A 26,900-nucleotide genomic window follows, 5' to 3' on the forward strand; every position below is an offset into this window, starting at 1 on the left:
TTTCAAATAATTTGGGAAATAGATATGTCATTGACACTTTCCTTTGATGTAGTCATGATAGGTTGTATAAAAGAGCATGTTTTCAACAGTTTGTCAGAGTGGGTTCGAAAGATACAGAAACCAAATATCCACTGCCTGTACACAGATAACACTGATCATCATCTCACTGTTTAGCAATAAAGTAATTTCTGTATACTCCACTGCAAAGTCTCGTGTACATGTTGTGAACCAGAAGAGAAAGGAGATTGACTGCCTAACAGGCTTGTGTGAGAGAGGCAGACTGCATCCAATTATAGTACAGGCAGTGACAGTGTGCACACCTCAGTGTCTGTGGTGTTGAGTACTTCATGGTATGGGAATGGCCGACTGTCCATTTCACACTGGGATAGTCATTTGATGTTATGGCTTTAATAGCAGACTGGGTGCTGCACTGTTACCAAACTCGCGATAACCTCCCAACCCTGACAGCAGGAGCATATAAAATTATAGAATAGTACAACATAGGAGACCACTTGGCCCATCGAGTTTGCGGCAGCTCTTTTAAAATGGCTGTTAAATGCGTTTAGCAAAACATACAGCAGGCCACTATAGCTGGTATTTACAGGGTCTGCAATCACATCAGGGAGCGTCAGCTTGGACCCACATTTTACCTTTCCTGAAGTTGTGCCGCTGGACATGGAACGCGTACAACAACTCATAGTAGTTGTGGGTCATGAGGTCGACGGCCCGAGCACGGGACTCGATAATTCCAACAACCTGAAAGACAGGAGCACGGAGAGCCTGAGGTTCAGCACCATCGTATGTAATTTCCAATACTCACACCACCAACCCGCTCAATCATGCACTTAGGCAAAGCCACAATATGGACTGTTCTGTCGAGCCCTCTAGGCACTAGATGTGGCGCAAAGTTATCAGGTAGTGTGTGCGAACAAAACCTACACCAGCAGTCCCAGAAGGTACTGTGTGCACTATACTAACCTATATCAGCAGGTACTGTGTGCACTATACTAACCTATACCAACAGATACTGTGTGCACTATACTAACCTATACCAGCAAGTACTATGTGCACTATACTAACCTATACCAGCAGGTACTGTGTGCACTATACTAACCTACACCAGCAGGTACTGTGTGCACTATACTAATCTATACAAACAGATACTGTGTGCACTATACTAACCTATACCAACAGATACTGTGTGCACTATACTAACCTATACCAGCAAGTACTATGTGCACTATACTAACCTATACCAGCAGGTACTGTGTGCACTATACTAATCTATACCAACAGATACTGTGTGCACTATACTAACCTATACCAGCTGTCCCATCAGCAAGGTTACTGATGTTACACAGATTTTCAGAGTGGATGATGTAGAGCAGTATTTTTATGAACAGGGCCTGGCTAGAATGATAATCAGTCTGGCCAAGGAACCCTCTCCTCCGTCCCCCCCAGGTCTTGCTTACCTCATCGTGAAGATTGATGTAAGGAAATTCCACCAGATCCTGAAGCTGTGAGCGCTCACACAGAACCACCACCAATTGACGCAGGCAGTCCAGCTGTCTACAGGGAGACACACACACACGTGAAACACAGGAGAACAGCAACGGCTTCACTTTCCCAGCCACTCCCCTTCCTGCATATTTCTGCACTGTGCCCACATCCCTCTGGTATCTGACCACAGCTTTCACTTTCCATCATCATCATAGGCAGTCCCTCAAAATCGAGGAAGACTTTTTTTTTAAAAAAGGGTGGAAGATGCCTGCGGGCGAATTCTTTTAATGTGGGGTGGTCGTTGCGCACCAGCTTCCACAAGGGCTTAGCAGCGCAAGGTCTTGGTCCAGTGGCAAGGGGGTCCAAGACAACCGGAGACCAGGCACTGCTGTATGGGCCGAGATGGTGGGAAATCTGAGGTGTGGAGAGTGAGGGTGAGGGACTTGAGGCAATGCTTCACTCTCTCAGGGATTAGTCCCTGGCTGAGAGCAAACACGGAGGCCCCGTTCACGTTTTTTTTTAAACTCGATCCCACTCCATCTTTGTTTCTCGGTGGGTCGCAGAAGGAAAAAGGGTGGCCGCCAGCATTACACGCACCATGTGTCCGCCGTGATTCCTCCAGCTGTCCTCGCCTCCGCAGTCGAGGGTCCAGCAGGGGTCGGGTCAGCACTGTAGTCGATTGGGACCGGTGGCCGCAGGGCAGTCGAGGGTCCAGCAGGGGTCGGGTCAGCACTGTAGTCGATTGGGACCGGTGGCCGCAGGGGCAGTCGAGGGTCCAGCAGGAGTCGGGTCAGCACTGTAGTCGATTGGGACCGGTGGCCGGAGGGCAGTCGAGGGGTCAGCAAGGGTCGGGTCAGCACTGTAGTCGATTGGGACCGGTGGCTGCAGGGCAGTCGAGGGTCCAGCAGGGGTCGGGTCAGCACTGTAGTCGATTGGAACCGGTGGCCGGAGGGCAGTCGAGGCCCAGCAGGGGTCGGGTCGGTGAGATCCAAACCTGTGCATTTAGTGAGGAGTTCCCCAGACGCCAACAGTACCTGTGAGGAGTAGTTGGGCCATCTACAGCCAGTGGGGGAGCAAAGTCTTGGTGGTCACTGTTGAAGATGAAGAGCAGGCATGGTTGGGGGATGGGTAGTGGATTCAGACCCTTGCAGCATGGGCTCATGCTGTAGGGTCAAGACCGACTGACTGACTGGTGGCTTATACTACCACCCGCGTTTGTTACTCCTTTACCAATGACCTGAAAATATCCGAAGACATTGAAATAGATTTCTTACAGCTAATCTCCCTTGACATTGCTCAAACCATGAAGATGGAGCTATGTTTCATCATCACCGCATTGGACCTCATCACAAACCATCACCGAGGTTACAGCTTAATAAGCTGCATTTTCATGGTCAGGAGAATGACTGGATCTTTTAAAATAAAATGACAGATGTGCAAGGGACAGAGAGAGACAGACAGATGTTTAGTGATAATAAATTTAAATCGGTCAATTGAACATTGGTGAGGAACTAACTGTCAAGTTGATGGAGTACCAGGGGAAGGGGCAAGAACCAGCCTCAATTGGTATCTTCAGAATGTTATCCCAACTACAAATTATCCCAGTGCTTCCCTACTTCAGGAACATACAAATCCAAAGTGACTACAAATTAAACGGGATCGAACCCAGGATATATTAGCATGGATAGAGGATTGGCTAACTAACAGAAAACAGAGTCGGAATGAATGGGTCATTTTCCGGTTGACAAACAGTGACTAGTGGTGTTCTGCAGGGATCGGTGCTGGGGCCTCAACTATATTTACAATCTATATTAGTGACTTGGATGAAGGGACCGAGTGTAATGTAGCCAAATTTGTTGATACAAAGATAGGTGGGAAAGTAAGTTGTGAGGAGGAAACAAAAAATCTGGAAAGGGATATAGACAGGCTAAGTGAGTGGGCAAAGACAGGTGGGAGTAGAATGTGGGGAAAATGTGAGTTTATCCTTTTTGGTAGGAAAAATAAAAAAGCAAAATATTATTTGAATGGAAAATCTACAGAATGTTGCGGTACAGAGGGACCCCGGGATCCATGTACATGAAACACAAAAAGTTAGTATGCAGGTACAGCAAGTAATCAGGAAGGCAAATGGAATGTTGGTCTTTATTGCAAGGGGGATAAAGTATAAAAAGGAGAGAAGACCACACCTGGAGTACTGCGTATCGTTTTGGTCTCCATATTTAAGGAAGGATATACTTGCATTGGAGGTAGTTCAGAGAAGGTTCACTGGTTGATTCCTGGGATGAAGGGATTGTCTTATGACAAAAGGTTGAGCCTGTACTCATTGGAGTTTAAAAGAATGAGAGGTGATCTTATTGAAACATAAGATTCTGAAGTGGCTTGACATGGTAGATGTAGAGAGGATGTTTCCCCTCATGGGGGAATCTAGAACTAGGAGAAAGTTTCAGAATAAGGGGTCGCCCATTTAATGCAGAGATGAGGAGGAATTTTTTCCCTGAGGGTCGTGAATCTTTAGAATTCTCTGTCCCAGAGAGCTGTGGTAACTGGGTCTTTGAATATATTTAAGGTGGAGACAGACAGATTTTTGAATGATAAGGGAGTCAAGGGTTATGGGCAGGAGAGGAAATGGAGTTGAGGCCAGGATTAGATCAGCCATGATCTTATTGAATGGCAGAGCAGGCTCGAGGGACCAAATGGTCGACTCCTGCTCCTATTTCTTATGTTCTTATGATCTGATTACAAATGAAACAGAATCGCGTCCACGATCCAGAGTAGAAATGAAAAAGGATAGAGTCCACGATGAAGGGACTGCAGGATACAGCTACAAAACTCCTCACTGCTGCCTGCAACAGAGAGAGATCGTCACAGCAGTCCGTATGTGTTAAAATGTATGCGTGCATCTTTACAGCTGCAATAGACAAAGTTACACATAATGGCCAAAAAAATGTGAATCCTTTCAGCTGCCTGATCGAACACGAAGCACCACTGACCTGGGCCCAGTGTGTAGGGTGCATCAAGTCTGAAGCCTGCCCTCTCAGATAATGGGCAACACCCGGGCAGCTGGCACAACCTGCACAGACCCCCCCCCACATCGAATCTGCTCAGCCAGCTACCGCCCAGAGCCACAGTCTCATTACAAGCAGGGTGTGGGCTGATCATGATAGGGGAAGAGAGAGAAAAAGTCCCACTGTAACTCAACTGAAGTTATGAGCTCAGCAGAGACACAAGCCCCACCCCCTCACCCCACTTGAACAGAGGTACAAGTGTCCCTCCTCCCCCAGGGGGGGGAGGGGGAGGAGAAGAGAGAAAGAGAAACTGCAGCTGCTACATTTGTCATTCCTGCTGTAACGTTGCAGTGTGTCCCAGCACAGGGCACCACCCAGTACAACACAGCTGTGTTGGAGATGGCCCAGGGTGAGCTCATAGGCCGGCCTACTAATGATCCCTCAAACAATGCTCGCAAGACTGAACTCAACATCACACCACGGCGTGCCAGCTCGTCACTTCACAGTGAGGGGAGATGATGCCAACAGTGCACGTTCCATTCCCTCACCTGCTGGTGTCCGGGTTCTGTGTCAGGGACTCGTAAGCCTGATGGTTGTGGCTCAGGTCCAAGTGATGCTTGAAAATCTTTGTCCACAGCGCAGCCTGAGAGGAAAACAGTGATTAACATGGGTAGACACTGCCCTCTGAAGGAGATCACCACCATTACAGGGTTCATAAACCCCAGTACCACCCCAGTCACACCACATAGTGATTAACGTGGGTGGGCACTAACCTCTGAGGGAGATCACCATCATTACAGGGTTCATAAATCCCGGTACCACCCCAGTCACATCAATACGCACCATATAGTGATTAACATGGGTGGGCACTAACCTCCTAGGGAATTCACCATTACTTTCACTATGGATATTATGCATGGAAAGCAATGGCTGACAGCGTCTACCTGTAGGTGTGGACAGAGGAGGAGAAAAAGTACTGGATCTTGGGCCTGACCCACTTGGTGTTGGTCAGCAGGCCCATGGACGGGCAAGCGAACATGTCCACGAAGGCCAGGTGTGAATGTGAGTGTACTCGAGCTGCATTCGAACGCGGGTTGGCTGGGAAGCCGGCAGCTCGGGCAGTCTGTTGTGGGAGTGATGTGCACTTACTGGCTGCAGCAAGTACAAGCTGCCATCCACAGGGCCACGCAGTAAGCAGCTTTCTGCCTTAAAGCTTCAGGTCTGTGAAAAAGATGCTGCTTTGGAAAATGAACTGGAACTTGGACTAGTTGTTCAGAAACAGAATGAGCAGCTCAAAAGCACACTAGGTTGATATCTACAAAAAATAATTCCACTTCTAACTAAAGTAGTCTATTAGAGGGACGCTGTTGATGGTGGCCTAGACCCTGGTCGCTGTTTTGGAGCGAGGGCAGGAACATTGGCAGGACTCAGGAACAGAGGAGTGGGAAAGTCAGGGCGGATGAGCAGCAAGTGTTTGTGGCGAGATGCGATGAATATTTGTGGCGGAGGAGCGGCGAGAGATCATGGCAGAGGTGCGACAGATGAGGGCACGGGGCCCAGAGGCAGCACGGGCCAGCCCACACTGCGATATGTGTGCGCATTCGGTCCGTGCAGCAGAGCTGGTCTCCTGTTCGTCTTGGGTAATCCTTGCCACGGGACCAAGACCTAGCTCCGTCAAGCCAGTGTGGTGGCTGGTGTGCAACGGCCACCACACGTTAAAAAAATTCACGCACAGGCATCTCCCACCCTCTCAATTGGAGTTCAGGTCTGGAACATTGGGTCCTTCACTGAAACATCTGTGAACTCTTGTGGAAGCAAGTCATCCTCGTTCGAGGGGCCACCTATGATGATGATGACAGTCCGTCTATACCTCCACCACCCCCACCCAATCCAGGAAGGCCTAAAGGCCCTCCACTTCTTCCTTCAATGGAGGCCCAACCAGTCCCCAAAAACATCCACCCTCTTCCTGGCTGAACTTGTTCTCGCACTGAACAACTTTTAACTCCCCGTTAAGGGAACCCGTATCAATCTAGCTATGTCTGCCTCTTCGTGGGATAGGGATATGTGGGACATTCATTGTTTCAGTCCTATTCAGGTTCGCTCCCTCACTTACTCTTTCTCTGGTACAGTGATGACCATCGATGCCGCTTCCTACTCTCGCCCCAAATTGGAAAATGTCATCAACTTTGCTTCCAATTCCCACCCTTCCATCGCCTTTACATGGGCCAGCTCAGCCTCTTCACTTTCCTTTATCCATTTCTGGGGATAGGCTATCATCCATCATCATCTATAAGCCCACAGCTAACTTAATATTTGATACACTTCCTCCCCCCCCCCCACTTCCCATTGGGACCAGATTCCATTCTCCCAGTTTCTCCGTCACATCTGTTCAGACGATGCCACCTTCCACACCAGTGCTTCCCGATATATGTCCTTTTTTTCCAACCGAGGATTCCCCTCTACCGTAGTTGCTATGGCCCTTGACCGTGTCCATTCCATTTCCTGCACTTCTTCCCCTCATCCTTTTCCCTCCCTCCCAGAACCACGATAGGATTCTCCTTGTTCTCACCTTCCACCCCACCAGTCTCCACATTCATTGGAATGTCACCACCAAACACATCTTTCCTTCCCGTCCCAGCATTCCAAAGGGACCGCTCCTTTCATGGCACCCTGGTCCACTCTTCAAATCCCCCCCCCACCCCCCCCATTCCCACATCAACTTCCCGTGCAAGTGCAGGAGATGCTACACCTTCCCTTTTACCTCCTCCCTTCCCACTGTGCAGGGCCCCAAATACTCCTTCCAGGTGAAACAGCGATTTACTTGTATTTCTTTCAATTTAAATGTACTGTATTTGCTGCTCACGATGCGGTCTCCTGTATATTGGAGAGACCAAATGCAAATTGGACGATCGCTTTGCTTGAACACCTCTGTTCAGTTCACAAGCGTGACTGAGTTTCCGGTTGCCACTGCCATCGCTCTGTGCTCGGACTCATACACTATTCGAATGAAGCTCAACGGAAGCTTGAGGGACAGCACACCTTTCGATTTGGCACCTCACAGCCTTCCGCACTCGACATGGAGTTTAACTGTTTGACCATAACTTCTGCCCCCGTTTTCTCCAGGCAGCAGGGGCTGGTAATGATTCTGCCATTTCCATTTAGACTTCCTTTAGACCCATCTTTGTTCCTTTACTTGTCCCATTGCCACCCCCTTTTGCCTTGTCCTATCATTTAACCTCTCCTGCTTCCCACCCTATCACAGACCTTCCCTTTTGATCTTTCTTCCCCTGCCCTCACCCCCTCTCATTCCCTGCCTCTATTCTTGCTTGTAACTTAAATCTCTAAATTTCTCCCAGTTCTGATGCAAGGTCACAGACCCAAAACATTTACCATTTCTCTCTCCACAGATGCTGCCTGACAGGTTGAGTATTTCCAGCATTTTATGTTTTTATTATTTCAGATTTCCAGTATTTTGCTTGTGTCACCATTACTGGGTTCATCATTCCCCAGTGCCACCCGAGAGAGAACCAGGCTGCAGTCACACCCCACAGTCCCTGCTCTACTCTTCCACTGCAACACCCTGATCAAGCGCAGGACCTAAAATCCTGAAATCTGCAAGAACGAGTGTATCTCTGTCATTCAACACACATCCTTCACCTCAACATGCGCTTATTTTGAAACCGCTTTATTGAAAAGGGCTGAGAACACCAGTTTGCAAGCCATGTTCCAATTACACTGCGAATTACAGGGTACTTGCAGCAATGTGAAATCCCAATCAAAGACACGACATTGAATTAAACCCTCTGATGGGGATGTTGCATATCTCCCGTTCTGAGAAACTCTGTACTGAAGTAAAGCCATGGGTCGGGGTTGCATTCCATCACAGGTGGGGTTAACAGTGCACAAGTCATACCAAAGAAGAATTAAAAAGTTACACACCAGAATTTTCCAGTCATCCCTCGCCTCAGATACTGCGATCGCTGCCAACTGCAGCACAAGCTCTGGTAGGCCCATGTCTTCCAGTAAACGCAGGATCTAGGAAAGAGCAGCACACAACAGTTTGGGCTCAGTGTTCTGCCGATGACGCTGTGCAGGATCAGTCGATAAATATGTATGTAATAGACAGACATAAACAATAGATTTGGGTCCGAGCCTGCAACTGTGCCATGACATGGTGACAGGAAATGGTGACGGGGCGATTTAAAATGGCAAATGTAACAGAAGTGTGACCAACGTTGGTCGTCGGGAAGCCCTGCACATGATTTTGAAACAATATACCAGTTACACAGACCACCGGTGCAATTCAGGCCGAAGTTTAAAGTCAGGCATTCTAGCCATGTTCTTGTATTGCCATTACAAATTCCTATGTCCAGTTACAATGGGAATTGCATGTAAAAATGTCACTGTAATTACACCCTCCCCACAGTGGTGGCGCTGTGGAGCGGGGAGATGTGTGTAATTACAGCAATTTCCATTCGAAGCTTGGACATTGGAATTACAAGTGGAAAAAGTTGGCAGACACAAGGGCAGGGAGCTTCCACTTTGGATGCAAAGTGCGCTAGTTTTCATCAGTGAATTTTTTTCTCAAGTTTCCGCTCAAACTCATTTGCATATCGTCACTTAAAATCTGCCATGAACCTGTGCAATCAGGCAGCATATTAGAATGTCGTTTTTTTATTTGCCTTAAAATATTCCTTAATGTATTTAAGAGTGGTAACATGCAGTTTGATTAATATAAAATGGGTTCAGCACTAAAAATATTTTTAATCTGAGCATCTAATTCACCACCTGTGAGTAACCCTATTTGAAATAACTGAAAATGGCTAAAAGAAACTATATGCTACATAGAAACATAGAAAATAGGAGCAGTATTAGGCCATTCAGCCCTTCGAGCCTGCACCGCCATTCAGTAAGATCATGGCTGATCCTCTATCTCAACACCATGGGCCCAAGTTTCCACAGGATAAAAAACGGGTGCCCCTCTGAGCTGGGCGCCCGTTTTTCGCGCCTAAAACGGCGGCAGAAAAAAAAACGCACTATTCTCGAGCGCTTTGCAGCTCCTTGGCGCAGCGCCCGGGGGGCGGAGCCTACACTCGCGCCGATTTTGTAAGTGGGAGGGGGCGGATACTATTTAAATTAGTTTTTTTCCTGCCGGCAACGCTGCGCGTGCGCGTTGGAGCGTTCGCGCATGCTCAGTGTGAAAAAAAACATTGGCACTCGGCCATTTTTGTAGTTCTTTGTAGCTGTTTAATTTTTGAACATTTTTTAATAAAATCACATTGCCATCAGCACTGAGGCTTCCCTTCTCACTGTCTCCTTCCCCTCCGCGGCAACAAACGGCTGTCTCCTTCCCCTCCCCGGCAACAAGCCGCTGTCTCCTTCCCCTCCCTCCCCTGCGCGGCAACAAGCCGCTGTCTCCTTCCCCTCCCTCCACGGCAACAAGCCGCTGTCTCCTTCCCCTGCGCGGCAACAAGCCGCTATCTCCTTCCCCTCCCTTCACGGCAACAAGCCGCTGTCTCCTTCTCTTACCTCCCCTGCGCGGCAACAAGCCGCTCTCATATTCCCCCTCCTTCCCCTGCGCGGCAACAAGCCGCTGTCTCCTTCCCCTCCCTCCATGGCAACAAGCCGCTGTCTCCTTCCCCTCCCTCCATGGCAACAAGCCGCTGTCTCCTTCCCCTCCCTCCCCTCCCTCCATGGCAACAAGCCGCTGTCTCCTTCCCCTCCCTCCCCTCCCTCCATGGCAACAAGCCGCTGTCCCCTTCCCCTCCCTCCCCTGCGCGGCAACAAGCCGCTGTCTCCTTCCCCTGCGCGGCAACAAGCCGCTGTCTCCTTCCCCTCCCTCCCCTGCGCGGCAACAAGCCGCTGTCTCCTTCCCCTCCCTCCCCTGCGCGGCAACAAGCCGCTGTCTCCTTCCCCTCCCTCCCCTGCGCGGCAACAAGCCGCTGTCTCCTTCCCCTCCCTCCCCTGCGCGGCAACAAGCCGCTGTCTCCTTCCCCTCCCTCCCCTGCGCGGCAACAAGCCACTGTCTCCTTCCCCTCCCTCCCCTGCGCGGCAACAAGCCGCTGTCTCCTTCCCCTCCCTCCCCTACGCGGCAAAAGCCGCTGTCTCCTTCCCCTCCCTCCCCTGCGCGGCAACAAGCCGCTGTCTCCTTCCCCTCCCTCCCCTGCGCGGCAACAAGCCGCTGTCTCCTTCCCCTCCCTCCATGGCAACAAGCCGCTGTCTCCTTCCCCTCCCTCCATGGCAACAAGCCACTGTCTCCTTCCTCTCCCTCCCCTCCCTCCATGGCAACAAGCCGCTGTCCCCTTCCCCTCCCTCCCCTGCGCGGCAACAAGCCGCTGTCTCCTTCCCCTCCCTCCCCTCCCTCCATGGCAACAAGCCGCTGTCTCCTTCCCCTCCCTCCCCTGCGCGGCAACAAGCCACTGTCTCCTTCTCCTTCCCCTCCCTCCCCTGCGCGGCAACAAGCCACTGTCTCCTTCCCCTACCTCCCCTGCGCGGCAACAAGCCACTGTCTCCTTCCCCTACCTCCCCTGCGCGGCAACAAACAGCGGTTTCCTTCAAACAATGGCTGAAGCACTTTCTCACAGGTAGGAAGATGGTTTATTTAATCTTTTCTTTGCTTATAAATGTTTATTCAGGTTGGATTTATTTGTATAATATTTGTAGAAGTATAAATAAGGATTGATTGTAGAATTTAATGAGTTCCCTTCCTCCCCACCTCGTTCTGGACGCCTAATTTGTAACCTGCGCCTGATTTTATAATGTGCAGAACATGTTTTTTCAGTTCTACAAAAATCTTCACTTGCTCCATTCTACTTTAGTTTGGAATACGTTTTCACTGTGGAAACTTTGAAATCAGGTGTCAGTGGCCGGACACACCCCCTTTTGAAGAAAAAATTCTGTTCTAAAGTAGAACTGTTCTACCTCACTAGAACTGCAGAAAAAAAAATGTGGAGAATTGCGATTTCTAAGATAGTCCGTTCTCCACCAGTTGCTCCTAAAAATCAGGCGCAAATCATGTGGAAACTTGGGCCCGTTAAAATGGGTTCAGCACTAAAAATATTTTTAATCTGAGCATCTAATTCACCACCTGAGTGTAACCCTATTTGAAATAACTGAAAATGACTAAAAAACTATATGCTACATAGAAAATAGGAGCAGTATTAGGCCATTCGGCCCTTCGAGCCCGCCATTCAATAAGATCATGGCTGATCCTCTATCTCAACACCATATTCCCGTTTTTTCCCCATACCCCTTGATGTCTTTTGTTTGTAGAAATCTATCCATCTCCCTCTTAAATATATTCAGTTACTTGGCCTCCACAGCCTTCTGTGGTAGAGAATGCCACAGGTTCACCATCCTCCAAGTGAAAACATTTCTCCTCATCTCGGTCCTAAATTTCCTACCCCGTATCCTGAGACTGTGACCCGTTGTTCTAGACTTCCCAGCCAGGGAAAACATCCTCCCCGCATTCAGTCTATCCAACCCAGTCACAATTGTATACATTTCAATGAGATCCCCTCTCATTCTTCTAAACTCTAGTGAATACAGACCTAGTCGACCCAATCTCTCCTCATACGACAGTCCTGCCATCCCAGGAATCAGACTGGTGAACCCTCACTGCACTCCCTCTATGGCAAGTATATCCTTCCTTAGGTAAGGAGACCAAAACTGCACACAATACTCCAGGTACGGTCTCACCAAGGCCCTGTATAACTGTAATAAGATATTCTTTGCTCCTGTACTCAAATCCTCTTACAATGAAGGCCAACATACCATTTGCCTTCCTAACTGCTTGCTGCACCTGCATGTTTGCTTTCAATGACTGGTGTACAAGGACACCCAGGTCCCTCTGTACATCGACACTTCCCAAGCCATCACCATTTAAATAATACATTGTCCTTATGTTTTTCCTACCAGTGGATAACTTCACATTTATCCATGTTATACTGCATCTACCATGCATTTGCCCACTCACTCAACCCATCTAAAATCGCCTTGCAGCGTCTTTGCATCCTCCTCAACTCACAATCTCACCTAGTTTTGTGTTGTCAGCAAATTTGGAAATATTACATATGGTTCCCTCATCCAAATCATTTACATATATTATGAATAGCTGGGGCCCAAGCACTGATCCCTGTGGTACATTAGTGTACAGTAGTCCTCGTTGGTAAATTATTGTTTTAATATTTAAAAGCTTTTTAAAAAAAAGTTACTATGATTGCTTTGCACATAAACAGCTCAATTATAAGAGCCTCCTCGAAGGGCCGCAAATGGGGGCAATTAGTGGAAAATTGCCACGGTGATTAATTTGACCTGATGTGGTCAGTTTTGTGGGCGGGGCAGGTTTCAAGCCCGCTATTTTTTTTGCAGAAAGTTGATTTGTGCTGGCCATAATGGGGTGTTTGAAATTCCTTGATTTCTCACAAGCTTGGCTGCAGTGGGGTGAATTGGACTGGAAGTATCAGCTCAACCCAGCGGAAACACCAGGCCAATATGTTTAATACACTATCGACAGATTTATAAATAATCAGACAACATGCAGCAAGTACATGTTTCCTCCAAGGGGCAGAAGAAAAGTACAGATTGCACCATTAACTTGGACTGGACTGGGTGTCCCAAGTGCTACAGTTAGATATTAAATATTAACGTTTTATCTTTTGTGAACATTTAAGTATAAACTCACTCACCCTAAAAAAGTAGAAAAATAGTAAGTTTTATTTTTACAATTTTTGTGAAGAACAGGAAATATTGCTGGTTAAAAATGATACAATGGCATGTTTTCCAAGCCTGAAGTTCACATAGATGGGCTATCCAACAGCCCACTGGAGCCTTACTTGTACATTGCAACACTTCTCTGGTCATTATTTCAGATTTCCAATGCCTTTACTCACAATAGAAACTCTACAAAAGTTCCATGGAAAATTGGTTTTGACAGCTGATAAATGGGGAGACAAACAGCTAAAAATCAGCAAAAATGGGGGACTGCTCGGGTGAAAAAGACCCAAAAAACAACTGCGGGGGCAGAGGGTGTTGCCATCTTTCACATTGTTTCCAACGATAACGATTACATGCGCTGGATGGTGCGTGGAGTTAACAGTCCACACAGCAAAACCGGGTGGCAGTTGTACTTGTACAATTTGTACATACAAATCTACTGTGGGGGAAGAAGTGACAAAAATAACTAAGAGGAAATAAGGGGTGTGCTCAGGAAAAAACGCGAGACTTTTAGGTTATCTTATTGCCTAGCTGGGGCCCAAGTTCATCCTGTCCTTCATGCCAAATGACAGCCTACTTTCACCAACTCCAGCCAGCCCTGGTAAATAGGCCTGCCACTGTGTAAGGCTAGATCAGCTACAGCACAGTACGCACCTTATTGTAATACTGCACCCTGGGATTAATGGCAGCTTCCTCATCCTCCACTCTGATCAGTTTGTCCAGGAATTCTTCCCTGCCTACTGCAGCAGCAGCATCACAGAAACAATCCAGAGCCTGCGAAAGCAACGACACGGACATGTTACAAAACCATAAAACACGCCTCAGCACATTACACCAACAGGAGAGGATTTAGAATCAGCTCCTGTAACCGTGTATCTATTAGAAGGGAATGAAAGAGGAGGAATGGCATACAGGTCCCCATCCCAGTGTCTGCTCACTGGCCCAGGACAGGCCCCCATCCCAGTGTCTGCTCACTCACCCAGGACAGGCCCCCATCCCAGTGTCTGCTCACTGACCCTGATTCAGGACTCAGTTCCTGCACCCAGGTTGAAATGACAGCATCAGGAGTGAGTGGTTGTTGGTGTAATTCAGATTCCCAGCAGGAAAGACTTTTTTGAACAGCGACGCGAGATACGAGGAGAAAAGTTCATTGCTGAAAGGAACCAGTGACTTTAAATAAAGTGACGCTTGCTGGCGCTGGTAGCATTAATAGGACGACCCAAAAGATTATTGCTGGCCTACCATCCTCATTGCAACCTTACCTTGTGTCCTTCCCCTGTGACCAGGTAACAGTGTCCCAGCACAAACCGCCGGGAGCCCACATTAACCTCACACCAGGGCTGCAGTAGACGCACGTAATCCTGTAAAAAGGAGAGAGTGTGCGCGTGGCTAGTGACAACAGTCCAATTAAACAACATGATAGCATGTAACACTGCAACATCAGGAGCTCAGGAATGCTCAGATAAGGCTCAGATTAGAGCTTACAATCACAACACAGACCAGCTTGCATCCTTAGCCTGGGCTTTGTTCATTGCATCAACTGGGGGCTGCACATAACTACCTGACTGCATTCACAGCTACGACTGATCACGTATAGCAGATCCCTGGAACATCGTGCGCACCCCGACCTGTGTGAGAACACCACCGCAGGCCGGGGCTATAAAGAGAGTTGGAGCACGAGGCCCTGGAACATTGGGAGCAAAGGTGTGGTGAATGAGGGTACGGGGCCCAGGAGAGCCAAGGGCCCAGGGACAGCACAGGCCTGCCCACACTGCGATATGTATGCGCACTAGGTCCGTGCAGCAGAGCAGGTCTCCAGTTGTCCTGGTTAACCCTTGCCACTGGATAAAGACCTAGCTCTGTCAAGCCCGTGTGGTGGCTGATGTGCAACGGTCACCACACATTAAAAAAATTCACGCACAGGCATCTTCTATCCTCTCAACTGGAGTTCAGGATGGGAACATCAGGTCCTTCATTGAAACATCCATGAACTCTTGTGGAAGCAAGTCATCCTCGTTCAAGGGACTGCCTATGAATGATAGCGGGACTGTGTTAACAAACTGCAGTTCATTTCTCAAGAAACATACAGTAAACCAGATCATCATCTGTAACAGTGTACACAAGGAGTTTGACCACGGGTAGTCTCCAGGTGAAGTAGGGTTCGAGGCTGGGGATTGACTGGACCGCTACACACAGGTCATGTAAATGGGTCACATTTTAATAACCTCTCTCTGCTGCTGGGAGGGTGTGATACCCATGTTACAATCAGTACTTTCCTTGTAAACATGAGCACCCATCAGAACTTCTACTGAACTGAATCAAAAAATAAATGTTCAGCATCAACCAGACACCCCCACAGATCTCGCCCTCCCAACTCTCACATTTTAGTATGCTCTAATCTGCAGTTATTTGTATGGTGCAGTATGCCCTAATCTGCAGTAAGGAAATGGTAGCAGAGTGGTTATGTTACTAGTAATCCAGAGGCCTGGTCTAATGACCAGAGACACTAGTTCAAATCCCACCACAGCAGCTGGGGAATTTAAATCCAGTTAATTAAATTAATTTGGTGACCATGAAACTTTCGGATTGTTGTAAACACCCACCTGGTCTGGCCTATGTGACTCCAGACCCAGAGCCCTCTGAAATGGTCTAGCAAGCCACTCAGTTGAAAAAAAAACTAAGAATAAAACCGGAAGGACCACCCAGCATCAACCTTGGACACGACAAAGGCACACCCAGCCTAGTCGACCCTGCAAAGTCCTCTTCACGAACATCTGGGGACTTGAACCAAAATTAGAAGAGCTGTCACAGACTAGTCAAGCAACAGCCAGACAGTCATACTCACAGAATCATATGACTAGTCTGTGACAGCTCTTTCAGCCAATGTCTCAGACTCTTCCATCCCTGGGTATGTCCTGCCCCAGCAGCACAGTGGTATACAGTAACGAAGGAGTGGCCCTGGGAGTCCTCAACATTGACTCCAGACACCATGAAGTCTCATGGCTTCAGGTCAAGCATGGGCAAGGAAACCTCCTGCTGATTACCACCTACCGCCCTCCCTCAGCTGATGAATCAGTAGTCGTCCCATGTTGAACACTACAAGGTCACAGAATGTACTCTGGATGGGGGACTTTAATGTACATTACTAAGAGTGGCTCGGTAGCACCACTACCGACTGAGCTGGCTGAGTCCTGGAGAACATAGCTGCCAGACTGGGCCTGCAGCAGGTGGTGAGAGAACCAACACGAGGGAAAAACCTACTTGACCTTGTCCTCACCAATCTACCTGTCGCAGATGCATCTGTCCATGACAGTATAAGTAGCAGGGATCACTGCACAGTCGTTGTGGAGACGTAGTCCTGTCTTCACACTGAGGACACCATGAATTGTGTTGTATGGCACTACTACCATGCTAAATGGGATAGATTCAGAACAGATCTAGCAGCTCAAAACTGGGCATCCATGAGGCGCTGTGGGCCATCACCAGCAGCAGAATTATACTCCATCACAATCTGTAACCTCATGGCCCGACATATTCCTCACTCTACTATTACCATCATATCGGGGACCAACAATGAGGAGTGCAGAAGAGCATGCCAGGAGCAGCACCAGGTGTACCTAAAAATGAGGTACCATAAGAAATAGGGGCAGGAGTAGGCCATTTGGCCCCTCGAGCCTGCTCCGCCATTTAATATCATGGCTGATCTGATCACGAACTCAGCTCCACTTCCCTGCCTGCTCCCCATAACCCTTTACTCCCTTAATCGCTCAAAAATCTGTCTATCTCCATCTTAAATATATTCCAATAACCCAGCCTCAACAGCTTTCTGGGGCAGAGAATTCCATGGATTTACAACCCTCAGAAGTAATTTCTCCTCATCTCAGTTTTAAATGGGCGGCTCCTTATTTTGAAACTATGTTTTAGTTTCCCTTACGAGTGGAAATATCCTCTCTGCATCCACCTTGTCGAGCCCCCTCATTATCTTATGTTTCGATAAGATCACCTCTCATTCTTCTGAACTTCAATGAGTATAGGCCCAACCTGTCTTCATAAGTCAACCACTTCATCTCCAGAATCAACCTAGTGAACCTTCTCCAATGCAAGTATATCCTTCCTTAAATACCAACCTAGGGAAGCTGCAACACAAGTCTACATGCATGCTAAGCAGCAAAAGCAGAATGCTATAAACAGAGCTAAGCAATCCCACAATCAACGGAGCAGATCAAAGCTCTGCAGTCCTGACATATCCAATCGTGAATGGCGGTGGACCATTAAACAACTAACGGGAGGAGGCTGCTCCATGAATATCCCCATCCTCAATGATGGCAGAGCCCAGCACGCGAGTGCAAAACACAAGGCTGAAACGTTTGCGACCATCTTCAGCCAGAAATGCCGAGTGGATAATCTATATCGGCCTCCTCCTGAGGTTCCCACCATCACAGAAGCCAGTCTTCAGCCAATCCGATTCACTTCACTGATATCAAGAAACAGCTGAGCGCACTGGATACAGCAAAGGCTATGGGCCCCGAAAACATCCAGTCTGTTCTGCTGAACTAGAACTAGCTGTGCCTCTAAGCCAAGCTGTTCCAGTACAGCTACAACACTGGCATTCATTCCACACAAGTGCCAGACAATGACAAAGCCCAACAAGCGAGAGTCTAACCACCGTTGACATTCAACAGTAATACCATCACCGAATCCCCCACCATCAACATCCTGGGGGTCACCATTAACCAGAAACTTAACTGGACCAGCCACATAAATAAGGCAGAGGCTGGGTATTCTGCGGAAAGTGTCTCACCTCCTGACTCCGCAAAGCCTTTCCACCATCCACAAGGCACAAGGAGTGTGATGGAATACTCTCCACTTGCCTGGATGAGTGCAGCTCCAGCAACACTCGAAGCACGACACCATCTAGGACAAAGCAGCCCGTTTGATTGGCACCCCCTCCACCACCAGCGCACTGTGGCTGCAGTGTGTACCATCCACAAGATGCACTGCAGCAACTCGCCAAGGCTTCTTCGACAGCACCTCACAAACCCGCGACCTCTACCATCTAGAAGGACAAGGGCAGCAGGCGCATGGGAGCATCATCACCTTCCAAGTCACATACCAGCCTGACTTGGAAATGTATCACCATTCCTTCATCATTGCTGGGTCAAAATCCTAGAACTCCCTCCCTAACAGCACTGTGGGAGTACCTTCAGCACACAGACTGCAGCGGTTCAAAAAGGCAGCTCACCACCACCTTCTCAAGGGCAACAAATGCTGGCCTTGCCAGCGACACCCACATCCCAGGAACGAATTTAAATAGCATGGTTCAGGGAAATATGGTCCATATCACTGCCTCCCCACCCCTACCCAACCCCAAACAATAGACATACACCCCAGGTAGGAGGATCATACAGCGATTCGCAGCGCACAAGGAATGCTGTGGGAATCTATGGCAGAATGAGGGACAATAACCAGCCTTCCACAGGGCTGCTCACATGAGCAAAACTGAAACAAGAGCTCCTCACAACAAATTATCACAGGGAAACCACCCTTTCAGGATGAGGTGTTAAGTTTGATCACATCGAGTCACAAAAGGCACACACGATGAAAGCAGTAAGCACGATCTACCTGGAGCTGTATATACTGGCAGTGGCCCATGAGAAACTCTGGAAACAGGAAACTGCTGTTAGTTGCCCACCTATGTAAGAGTTAAGGAAAAATGGGGATGCTGGATTCGGATCACTGGGAATGGTCACATTGACAGGTCACTGAGGGAAGGGAGCTATTTGAATTGTGCAGATAGAGCATTTCACTTTGCCGAGCTCCCATTCTCGGTGGCCTCGCTGTCATGGGGTGAGGAAACCCACACAGAGCCAGAACCAACCAGGCGTGCCTCCTTGGAGCATCGAAGGCAGAGCATGGAGAGCAAACCGACCGGAGAGAAGGAAAAATATCATTTAGAAAGGCATAAGGACAGACACAAGCCACTCAGGGAAAAAAAAGCTTGCATTTATATAGCACTTGTCCACAGGATGCTACAATGCATTTTACAGCCAAATAATTGCTTTTGAATTGTAGTTACTGTTGGTACATAGGCAGACGTAGCTGTCACAGCACAAAGCAATGTCCCATAAACAGCAAATCAACAAATGACCAGCTAATCTGTTTTTGGTGGTGTCGGTCGCAGAAAGAATATTGTTCAGGATACTGGGAGAACTCTCTCACTCTTGAAATAGCACCATGGAATCTTTAACATCCAGAGATGGTCCCTTGGTTTAGTGTCAATTTGATAGATCACACCAAGAATACAAGACTCTAAATACTGCGCTGAAGTGTCAGCCTAGATCATGTGCTCAACTCTTGGAGTGGGGTTTGAATCCACGACCTGACTCAGGCCAGAGTGCTACCAACTGGCTCAAGCAGTCACGAGTCATTAGGATGGCTATAAAAGTACAACCAAGTCATACATGGATTGTAACATGACCACAAGTCATGACCGAGGGGTCTTCACACTCCCTTCTATTGACCCATCCATAGAACCAGATCAGAAGTGTACAGCAGAGAGGCCATTCAGCCCATCAGGTGTCTCATTTTTTGAAATAGACCATAGAATGGGATTTGGGTATAACCAATGTCACCAAACCAATAAACACACTCTAGAAGGGCTCTCGAATAGCTATACTAGCACCTGATTTTACCAGATTTATAAAAGACAATATTCTGCAGTAGCCACCGGTCACAAAAGGCCTCACACATTATCGGTGGGTGCCACGCGATCTCTCTCCACAATCACCCCGAAATGGCCTTCCCAGTGGAGCCTATCCTATCCCTGACCTATCAGCTAGCCCCAGGAACAGGCCCACTACGATCTCTAACCACTCCACACACTGGGCGGCCGAATATAAATAGAGTAGTGAGGGAGTGCTGCACTGTCAGAGATGCTATCTTTCGGATGAGACATTAAACAGAGGCGCTGTCTGCCCCCTCAGGTGGAAACAGATCCCATGGGACTATTTCGAAGAGAAGTTCACCCTTAATCAAAATCAACAGATTAACCTGTTATCACATTGCTGCTTATGGGACCTTGCTATGTGCAAATTGGCTGCTGTGTTTCCTACATTACAACGAATACACTTCAGAAATACTTTAACTGTAAAGCAGTTTGCGACGTTGTGAAAGGCGCTAGAGAAATGAAAGACTTAAAAAAAATAAATAGCACTCCAAGATCCTTGAATTAGTCATCACCACCCAGCTCCAGACTCTTGGCTCGCACAATTCTCTCGGAATCCCCAGTGTGGCTATTGCCGTGCCCCCAGTACTGTGACTGCACTGGTCATAACCTCCAATGATAACCTCTGTGACTATGACTAGGTTATGCTGTGCCCCTGCCTACGCCATTGGATTTCCTGACTAACGTGTTGAGCCTCAGCGACAGTCAGTCGGCACCAGATCAGCTCCCACAAGTATCGAACAGAAAGCTCCATCTCTTCGGCACAATCCTCAACGACTTGATTGATTGTTGTGGGCAAGGCAGAGCCGCATCCAGTTGAGAAAAGGCATCTTATTCAATCCCTGCCAAAAGCTCAACATTTGTCCTCGAATCCATCCTGCTCCCCATCTGCCTCAGCGTCCTGCTTGATCCTGAATTGTCAACCCCCTGCCCACCCCAACCTTCAGCACTTGCTTCCAGCTCTGCAGTATCGCCCACCTCTACCACTCCTGAAACCCTTCTCCGACTCTTCACCTTTAAATTCTGCTGTTCCAACACCCTCTTCCTGAGTTACACAATAAACAAATTCCAACTTGTCCAAAACTTCAGCACCCAAATCTCATCTCAACTCCCATTGGCTCAATAATCCTCTCCTTGTCGATCTCGACTGGCTCCTCAACCCTCAACTGCAGTTCAAAATCCTCATCCTCATTTACAGATCCCTCTGTAACCTTCAGTTGCCCAATTCTGCCTCTTCTGTATCGCCCCCAGCATTGATAGTTTTTTCAGCCTCCGTCCTACTCTTCAACTCTCTTCCTAAACTTCTTTATCACTCTACTTCTCTCCACTTTAAAAAGTCTCCTCAAAATCTCTCTTCAGTCATTCTTTGGGTCATCTCCCTTAACTCTTCCATTGCTGCTGCCGGTCCCCATCTCCCATGGGACATTGCCTATAATGAGTGTGCAAGTTGCTGAAGACAGATAGTAACATCGCTGCACTGTGCACAGTATCAGTTTAAAGGATACAAGTACTGTAGGAGGTAGTTGGTAATGGCAGTACCAATCTGTGCCCAGTTGATCACCGGCTGGTTTAAAGGACTATTTGCCTGGGATAATAGGCGGGAGAGGATGTGTTTTCTACCCACATTCTGGTAGAACAACTCCACCACTGTCCGTGGGCTGGTGGCTGGAAAACAGGGACAGCAATTAATCAGCATTACATTAACCAGGGTTAGAAATCAAATCATCGACACCAGAGAAACCAACCGTTCCATATTAACCAAATTCACCATCTTCAGTTGGCTGGAGACTGAAAGACAGGACCAGAAACCACATTAACCAGAGCTAGAAACCCACTGGTACCTTATTAACCACAAGACCAGATCCCCATGGATCTAAGCATCAATTCTAAAAGTAAGATTGAATAGCAGTAGTGATCCCAGCTGTACATTGTGGTGTGTTGTACATGGCCAGTGGGCTGGATTTGGATTGTCTCTTCATATTACACCTGAAAGTCAGACGAGAAGAGACGGTTCAACTTGAACGTTTCGTCTAGCATGCTAACTCATCCCTCTGTCAAGCACCCCATTCTCCTTACATGCATGTAGTGCACTCCGAATAACCCTAGCGTGTCCATTCCCTTTCCGGCACATTATTCTCGAAATGTAATTCTCTAAAAAATGTAAAGGAATGAGCCCAGACAACTTTTCGACACTTGCCCCCTACTGAACTCCCACAAGCTCATTACCCATTAGATCAAATTCTCAACGGCTATCGAGAACAATCGAGGTGCCCCAAAGTTGGGCTCTCCGAGCTCCTGCCTTCATGGGCTACAATAGGGGCTTACCATGCAGCCTCGGGGCCTCCTGCAAGGTCGGATTCCATGTACTTATCTCAGGTTGCTGATAACAACAGATCTTGGTGTGCTGATCTTTGATTTATCCACCAGTGAGATATGGCGAGAGGGCTTTTCAAAAGCATAGTGCAGTGGTAATACTACTGAACTAGTAATCCCCAGAATGGGCGTTCAAACCCCACCATGCTAGTTTGAGAATTTTAATTCAGCTAGAAAATACATTTGGAAATGAAAAGCTGGTATGAGTAAAAGTGCCCATGAAGCTGCTGGATTGTCATAAAAATCCAACTGGTTCACCAATGTCCTTTAGTGAAGGAAACGTGCCAGAAATGAGAAACACAAGGGCAAATAGGACTGAGCTGCCCATAGTTTAAGGGCGAGACCACCAGAAGAGGACTGCACCAATGTTCAAGCTAACTTTTTTGGGTGCGTGGCTCCTTTAAGGGGCACACAGAGTTTTGTGCATGCGCGGCATTAAACGTTGGAAAAGAGCTGTGCAGCTTAGAGGGAACACTGGGCTGCACTGTCACCAGCTGCTGCTCGGACCCTGGCTCAAACACATAGCTGGGTTGTTAACTGATCACCTCGTTCAGGGAGTCAGTGGGGATAGGGAGCACCTCGCTTCATTCATTAAAACTGTAAAAGGGACCAGAAAAGCAAGCTAGTGTTCCACACTATAACTGACCGTACAACGGGCCCCACTGTACAGTACTGAAGTAGTACTCCGCCTGTGACATACAACAGGCCCCACCTGTACGGTACTGAGGCAGCACTCTGCCTATAACGTACAACATGCCCCACCTGTACTGTACTGAGGCAGCACTCCGCCTGTGACGTACAACAGGCCCCGTCTGTACTGATGCAGCACTCCGCCTGTGACGTACAACAGGCTCCACCTGTACAGTACTGAGGCAGCACTCTGCCTATAACGTACAACAGGCCCCACCTGTACGGTACTGAGGCAGCATGCCGCCTGTGACATACAACAGGCTCCACCTGTACAGTACTGAGGCAGCACTCTGCCTATAACGTACAACAGGCTCCACCTGTACGGTACTGAGGCAGCACTCCGCCTGTGACGTACAACAGGCCCCACCTGTACGGTACTGAGGCAGCACTCCGACTGGGACACCATGTAGCTGAAGACTGCGGAGGAATGAAAGGACAAGACTCTCTGTCTGCCTGTGCTGAGGTTTGAAGTGTCTGTTGGTGCCCACAGCAGAGGGATAAAGGCAGCCACCAGAGGACAGAGGTTTGGCAGATGTACTCACCTGTCCGTTGTGACGTTAAGGCATTAGTGTCTGACAGTTCCAACACCGACAACTGTCGCAGGTTCGATTCCCTGAAACCACACAAAACTGTTAGTTCATACCTTCTACAAACGCTCTTGTGACTTGTCATTTTAACACTCACCTCCACAGACAACCCCCTTTTCATCCAGCAGTGCACGCAGTCCATGTGACACACATCTTGTCAACTGCTGCCAGTGGTGCACCACCACTCGCTCTCTGCTGGAGATGGAGCCAGTATAGCCACAGCCCACCCTGGAGAACAGGACAACACCTCCACTCCTGGCCCTGTGTCGGTGTTGCTCTGTATCGAGACAGTAAAAGCGGTAAGAGCAAGCCATATTTTGCTCAATTTTTTTAACGGGTGCTCAAGGTGAAGAATGAGTGTGCTGGGAAGTGCAACACTTTCTCCTTTACATACCTGGTGTGAACATTCACCCTCAGGTCAGAGGGCACAGGTAAAGCTCGATTCTAACCCGCAGCCCCAGCCTCAGAAGAGCTCCTCATTTTCCACAGCAACCATGTTGCAGTTGGAGAGAGTGTGCCAGATTGGGAACAATGGGGCCGATGGCCAAACTTATCATACACGACTCTTACAAGACAACAAATCCAAGATACTTATAACCTCCTCCCCAAATCTGGGGCTGGATTTGATCCCAGGGGTCAACAGTCAGTGTTTGGCACACTGCCCGATCTGCTCAATTTTGCAACAGGCAATATTTCTTGATTTAGACTTGAATGTAGGGGGTATGATTAAGAAATTTGCAGATGATACTAAAATTGGCTGTGTGGTTGATAATGAAGAACATAAGAAATAGGAGGAGTAGGCCATACGGCCCCTTGAGCCTGCTCCGCCATTCAATATGATGGCTGATCTGGTCATGGACTCAGCTCCACTTTCCCGCCCCCTTATAATCCCTTATCGTTTAAGAAACTGTATATTTCTTGAGCAGTGGTGCAGCAGGGAGGGAATTCAAATTCTGGGGCATTGGAACCAGTTCTGGGGGAGGTGGGACCAGTACAAACCGGACGGTCTGCACCTCGGCAGGACCGGAGCCAATGTCCTAGGAGGAGTGTTTGCTAGTGCTGTTTGGGAGGAGTTAAACTAATATGGCAGGGGGATGGGAACCAATGCAGGGAGACAGAGGGAAACAAAATGGAGACAGAAGCAAAAGACAAAGGAGATGAGTAAAAGTGGAGGGCAGAGAAACCCAAGGCAAAAAACAAAAAGAGCCACTTTGCAGCAAAATTCTAAAGGGTCAAAGTGTGTTAAAAAGGCAAGCCTGAAGGCTCTGTGCCTCAATGCGAGGAGTATTCGGAATAAGGTGGACAAATTAACTGTGCAGATAGCAGTTAACGGATACGATGTGGTTGGCATCATGGAGACATGGCTCCAGGGTGACCAAGGCTGGGAACTCAACATCCAGGGGTGTTCAACATTTAGGAAGGATAGACAGAAAGGAAAAGGAGGCGGGGTGGCGTTAGAGGAAATTAATGCAATTGTAAGGAAAGACATTAGCTTTGATGATGTGGAATCGGTATGAGTGGAGCTACGGAATACCAAAGGGCAGAAAACGCGAGTGGGAGTTGTGTACAGACCTCCAAACAGTAATAGTGATGTTGGGGAGAGCATCAAACAGGAAATTAGGGGGGCATGCAATAAAAGGTGCAGCAGTTATCATGGGTGACTTTAATATGCATATAGATTGGGCTAACCAAACTGGAAACAATACAGTGGAGGAGGATTTCCTGGAGTGCACAAGGGATGGTTTTCTAGACCAATAAGTCAAGGAACCAACTAGGGGGGAGGACATCTTAGACTGGGTGTTGTGTAATGAGAGAGGATTAATTAGCAATCTCGTTGTGCAAGGCCCCTTGGGGAAGAGTGACCATAATATGGTGGAATTCTACATTAGGATGGAGAATGAAACATTTAATTCAGAGACCATGGTCCAGAACTTAAAGAAGGGTAACTTTGAAGGTATGAGGTGTGAATTGGCTAGGATAGATTGGCGAATGATACTTAAGGGGTTGACAGTGGATGGGCAATGGCAGACATTTATAGACCGCATGGATGAACTACAACAATTGTACATCCCTGACTGGCATAAAAATAAAAAAGGGAAGGTGGCTCAACCGTGGCTATCAAGGGAAATCAGGGATAGTATTAAAGTCAAGGAAGTGGCATACAAATTGGCCAGAAATAGCAGTGAACCCAGGAACTGGGAGAAATTTAGAACTCAGCAGAGGAGGACAAAGGGTTTGATTAGGGCAGGGAAAGTAGAGTATGAGAGGAAGCTTGCAGGAAACATTAAAATGGACTGCAAAAGCTTCTATAGATATGTAAAGAGAAAAAGATTAGTAAAGACAAACATAGGTCCCCTGCAGTCAGAATCAGGGGAAGTTATAACTGGGAACAAAAATGGCAGACCAATTGAACAAGTACTTTGGTTCGGTATTCACCAAGGAGGACACAGAACAACCTTCCGGATATAAAAGGGGTCAGAGGGTCTAGTAGGAAGGAGGAACTGAGGGAAATCCTTATTAGTCGGGAAATTGTGTTGGGGAAATTGATGGGATTGAAGATCGATAAATCCCCAGGGTCTGATGGACTGCATCCCAGAGTACTTAAGGTGGCGGCCTTGGAAATAGCGGATGCATTGACAGTCATTTTCCAACATTCCATAGACTCTGGATCAGTTCCTACGGAGTGGAGGGTAGCCAATGTAACCCCACTTTTTAAAAAAAAAGGAGGGAGAGAGAAAACAGGGAATTATAGACCAGTCAGCCTAACATCTGTCATTGGGAAAATGCTGGAGTCCATTATTAAGGATGTCATAGCAGCACATTTGGAAAGAGGTGACATGATAGGTCCAAGTCAGCATGGATTTGTGAAAGGGAAATCATGCTTGACAAATCTTCTGGAATTTTTTGAGGATGTTTCCAGTAGAGTGGACAAGGGGGAACCAGTTGATGTGATGTATTTGGACTTTCAGAAGACTTTTGACAAGGTCCCACACAAGAGATTAATGTGAAAAGTTGAAGCACATGGGATTGGGGGTAGTGTGCTGACGTGGACTGAGAACTGGTTGGCAGACAGGAAGCAAAGAGTAGGAGTAAATGGGTACTTTTCAGAATGGCAGGCAGTGATTAGTGAGGTACCACAAGGTTCTGTGCTGGGGCCCCAGCTGTTTACATTGTACATTAATGATTTAGACGAGGGGATTAAAGTATCTCCAAATTTGCGCATGACACTAAGTTGGGTGGCAGTGTGAGCTGCGAGGAGGATGCTATGAGGCTGCAGAGTGACTTGGATAGGTTAGGTGAGTGGGA

The 26,900-nt window shown here is 47.9% G+C and overlaps 1 protein-coding gene across 3 annotated transcripts in view; it reads right to left on the reverse strand.

Moving 5' to 3' along the window:
• The window catches only part of nup160 (nucleoporin 160), a 112,293-nt gene that overhangs the window by 41,156 nt on the left and 44,237 nt on the right, over positions 1–26,900 (reverse strand). For all 3 annotated transcript variants that reach the window (XM_070871579.1, XM_070871580.1, XM_070871582.1), the window contains exons 19-27: positions 23,550–23,620; positions 21,450–21,609; positions 18,843–18,912; positions 14,483–14,581; positions 13,875–13,994; positions 8,445–8,540; positions 5,054–5,148; positions 1,473–1,569; positions 651–756 (exon numbers count right to left, since the gene is read on the reverse strand). In XM_070871579.1, the coding sequence (XP_070727680.1) occupies positions 651–756; positions 1,473–1,569; positions 5,054–5,148; positions 8,445–8,540; positions 13,875–13,994; positions 14,483–14,581; positions 18,843–18,912; positions 21,450–21,609; positions 23,550–23,620 (914 nt within the window). The remainder of the gene's footprint in view (positions 1–650; positions 757–1,472; positions 1,570–5,053; positions 5,149–8,444; positions 8,541–13,874; positions 13,995–14,482; positions 14,582–18,842; positions 18,913–21,449; positions 21,610–23,549; positions 23,621–26,900) is intronic.

This window comes from Pristiophorus japonicus, unplaced genomic scaffold, assembly GCF_044704955.1.
Source record: "Pristiophorus japonicus isolate sPriJap1 unplaced genomic scaffold, sPriJap1.hap1 HAP1_SCAFFOLD_266, whole genome shotgun sequence".
Taxonomy (NCBI): Eukaryota; Metazoa; Chordata; class Chondrichthyes; family Pristiophoridae; genus Pristiophorus; species Pristiophorus japonicus.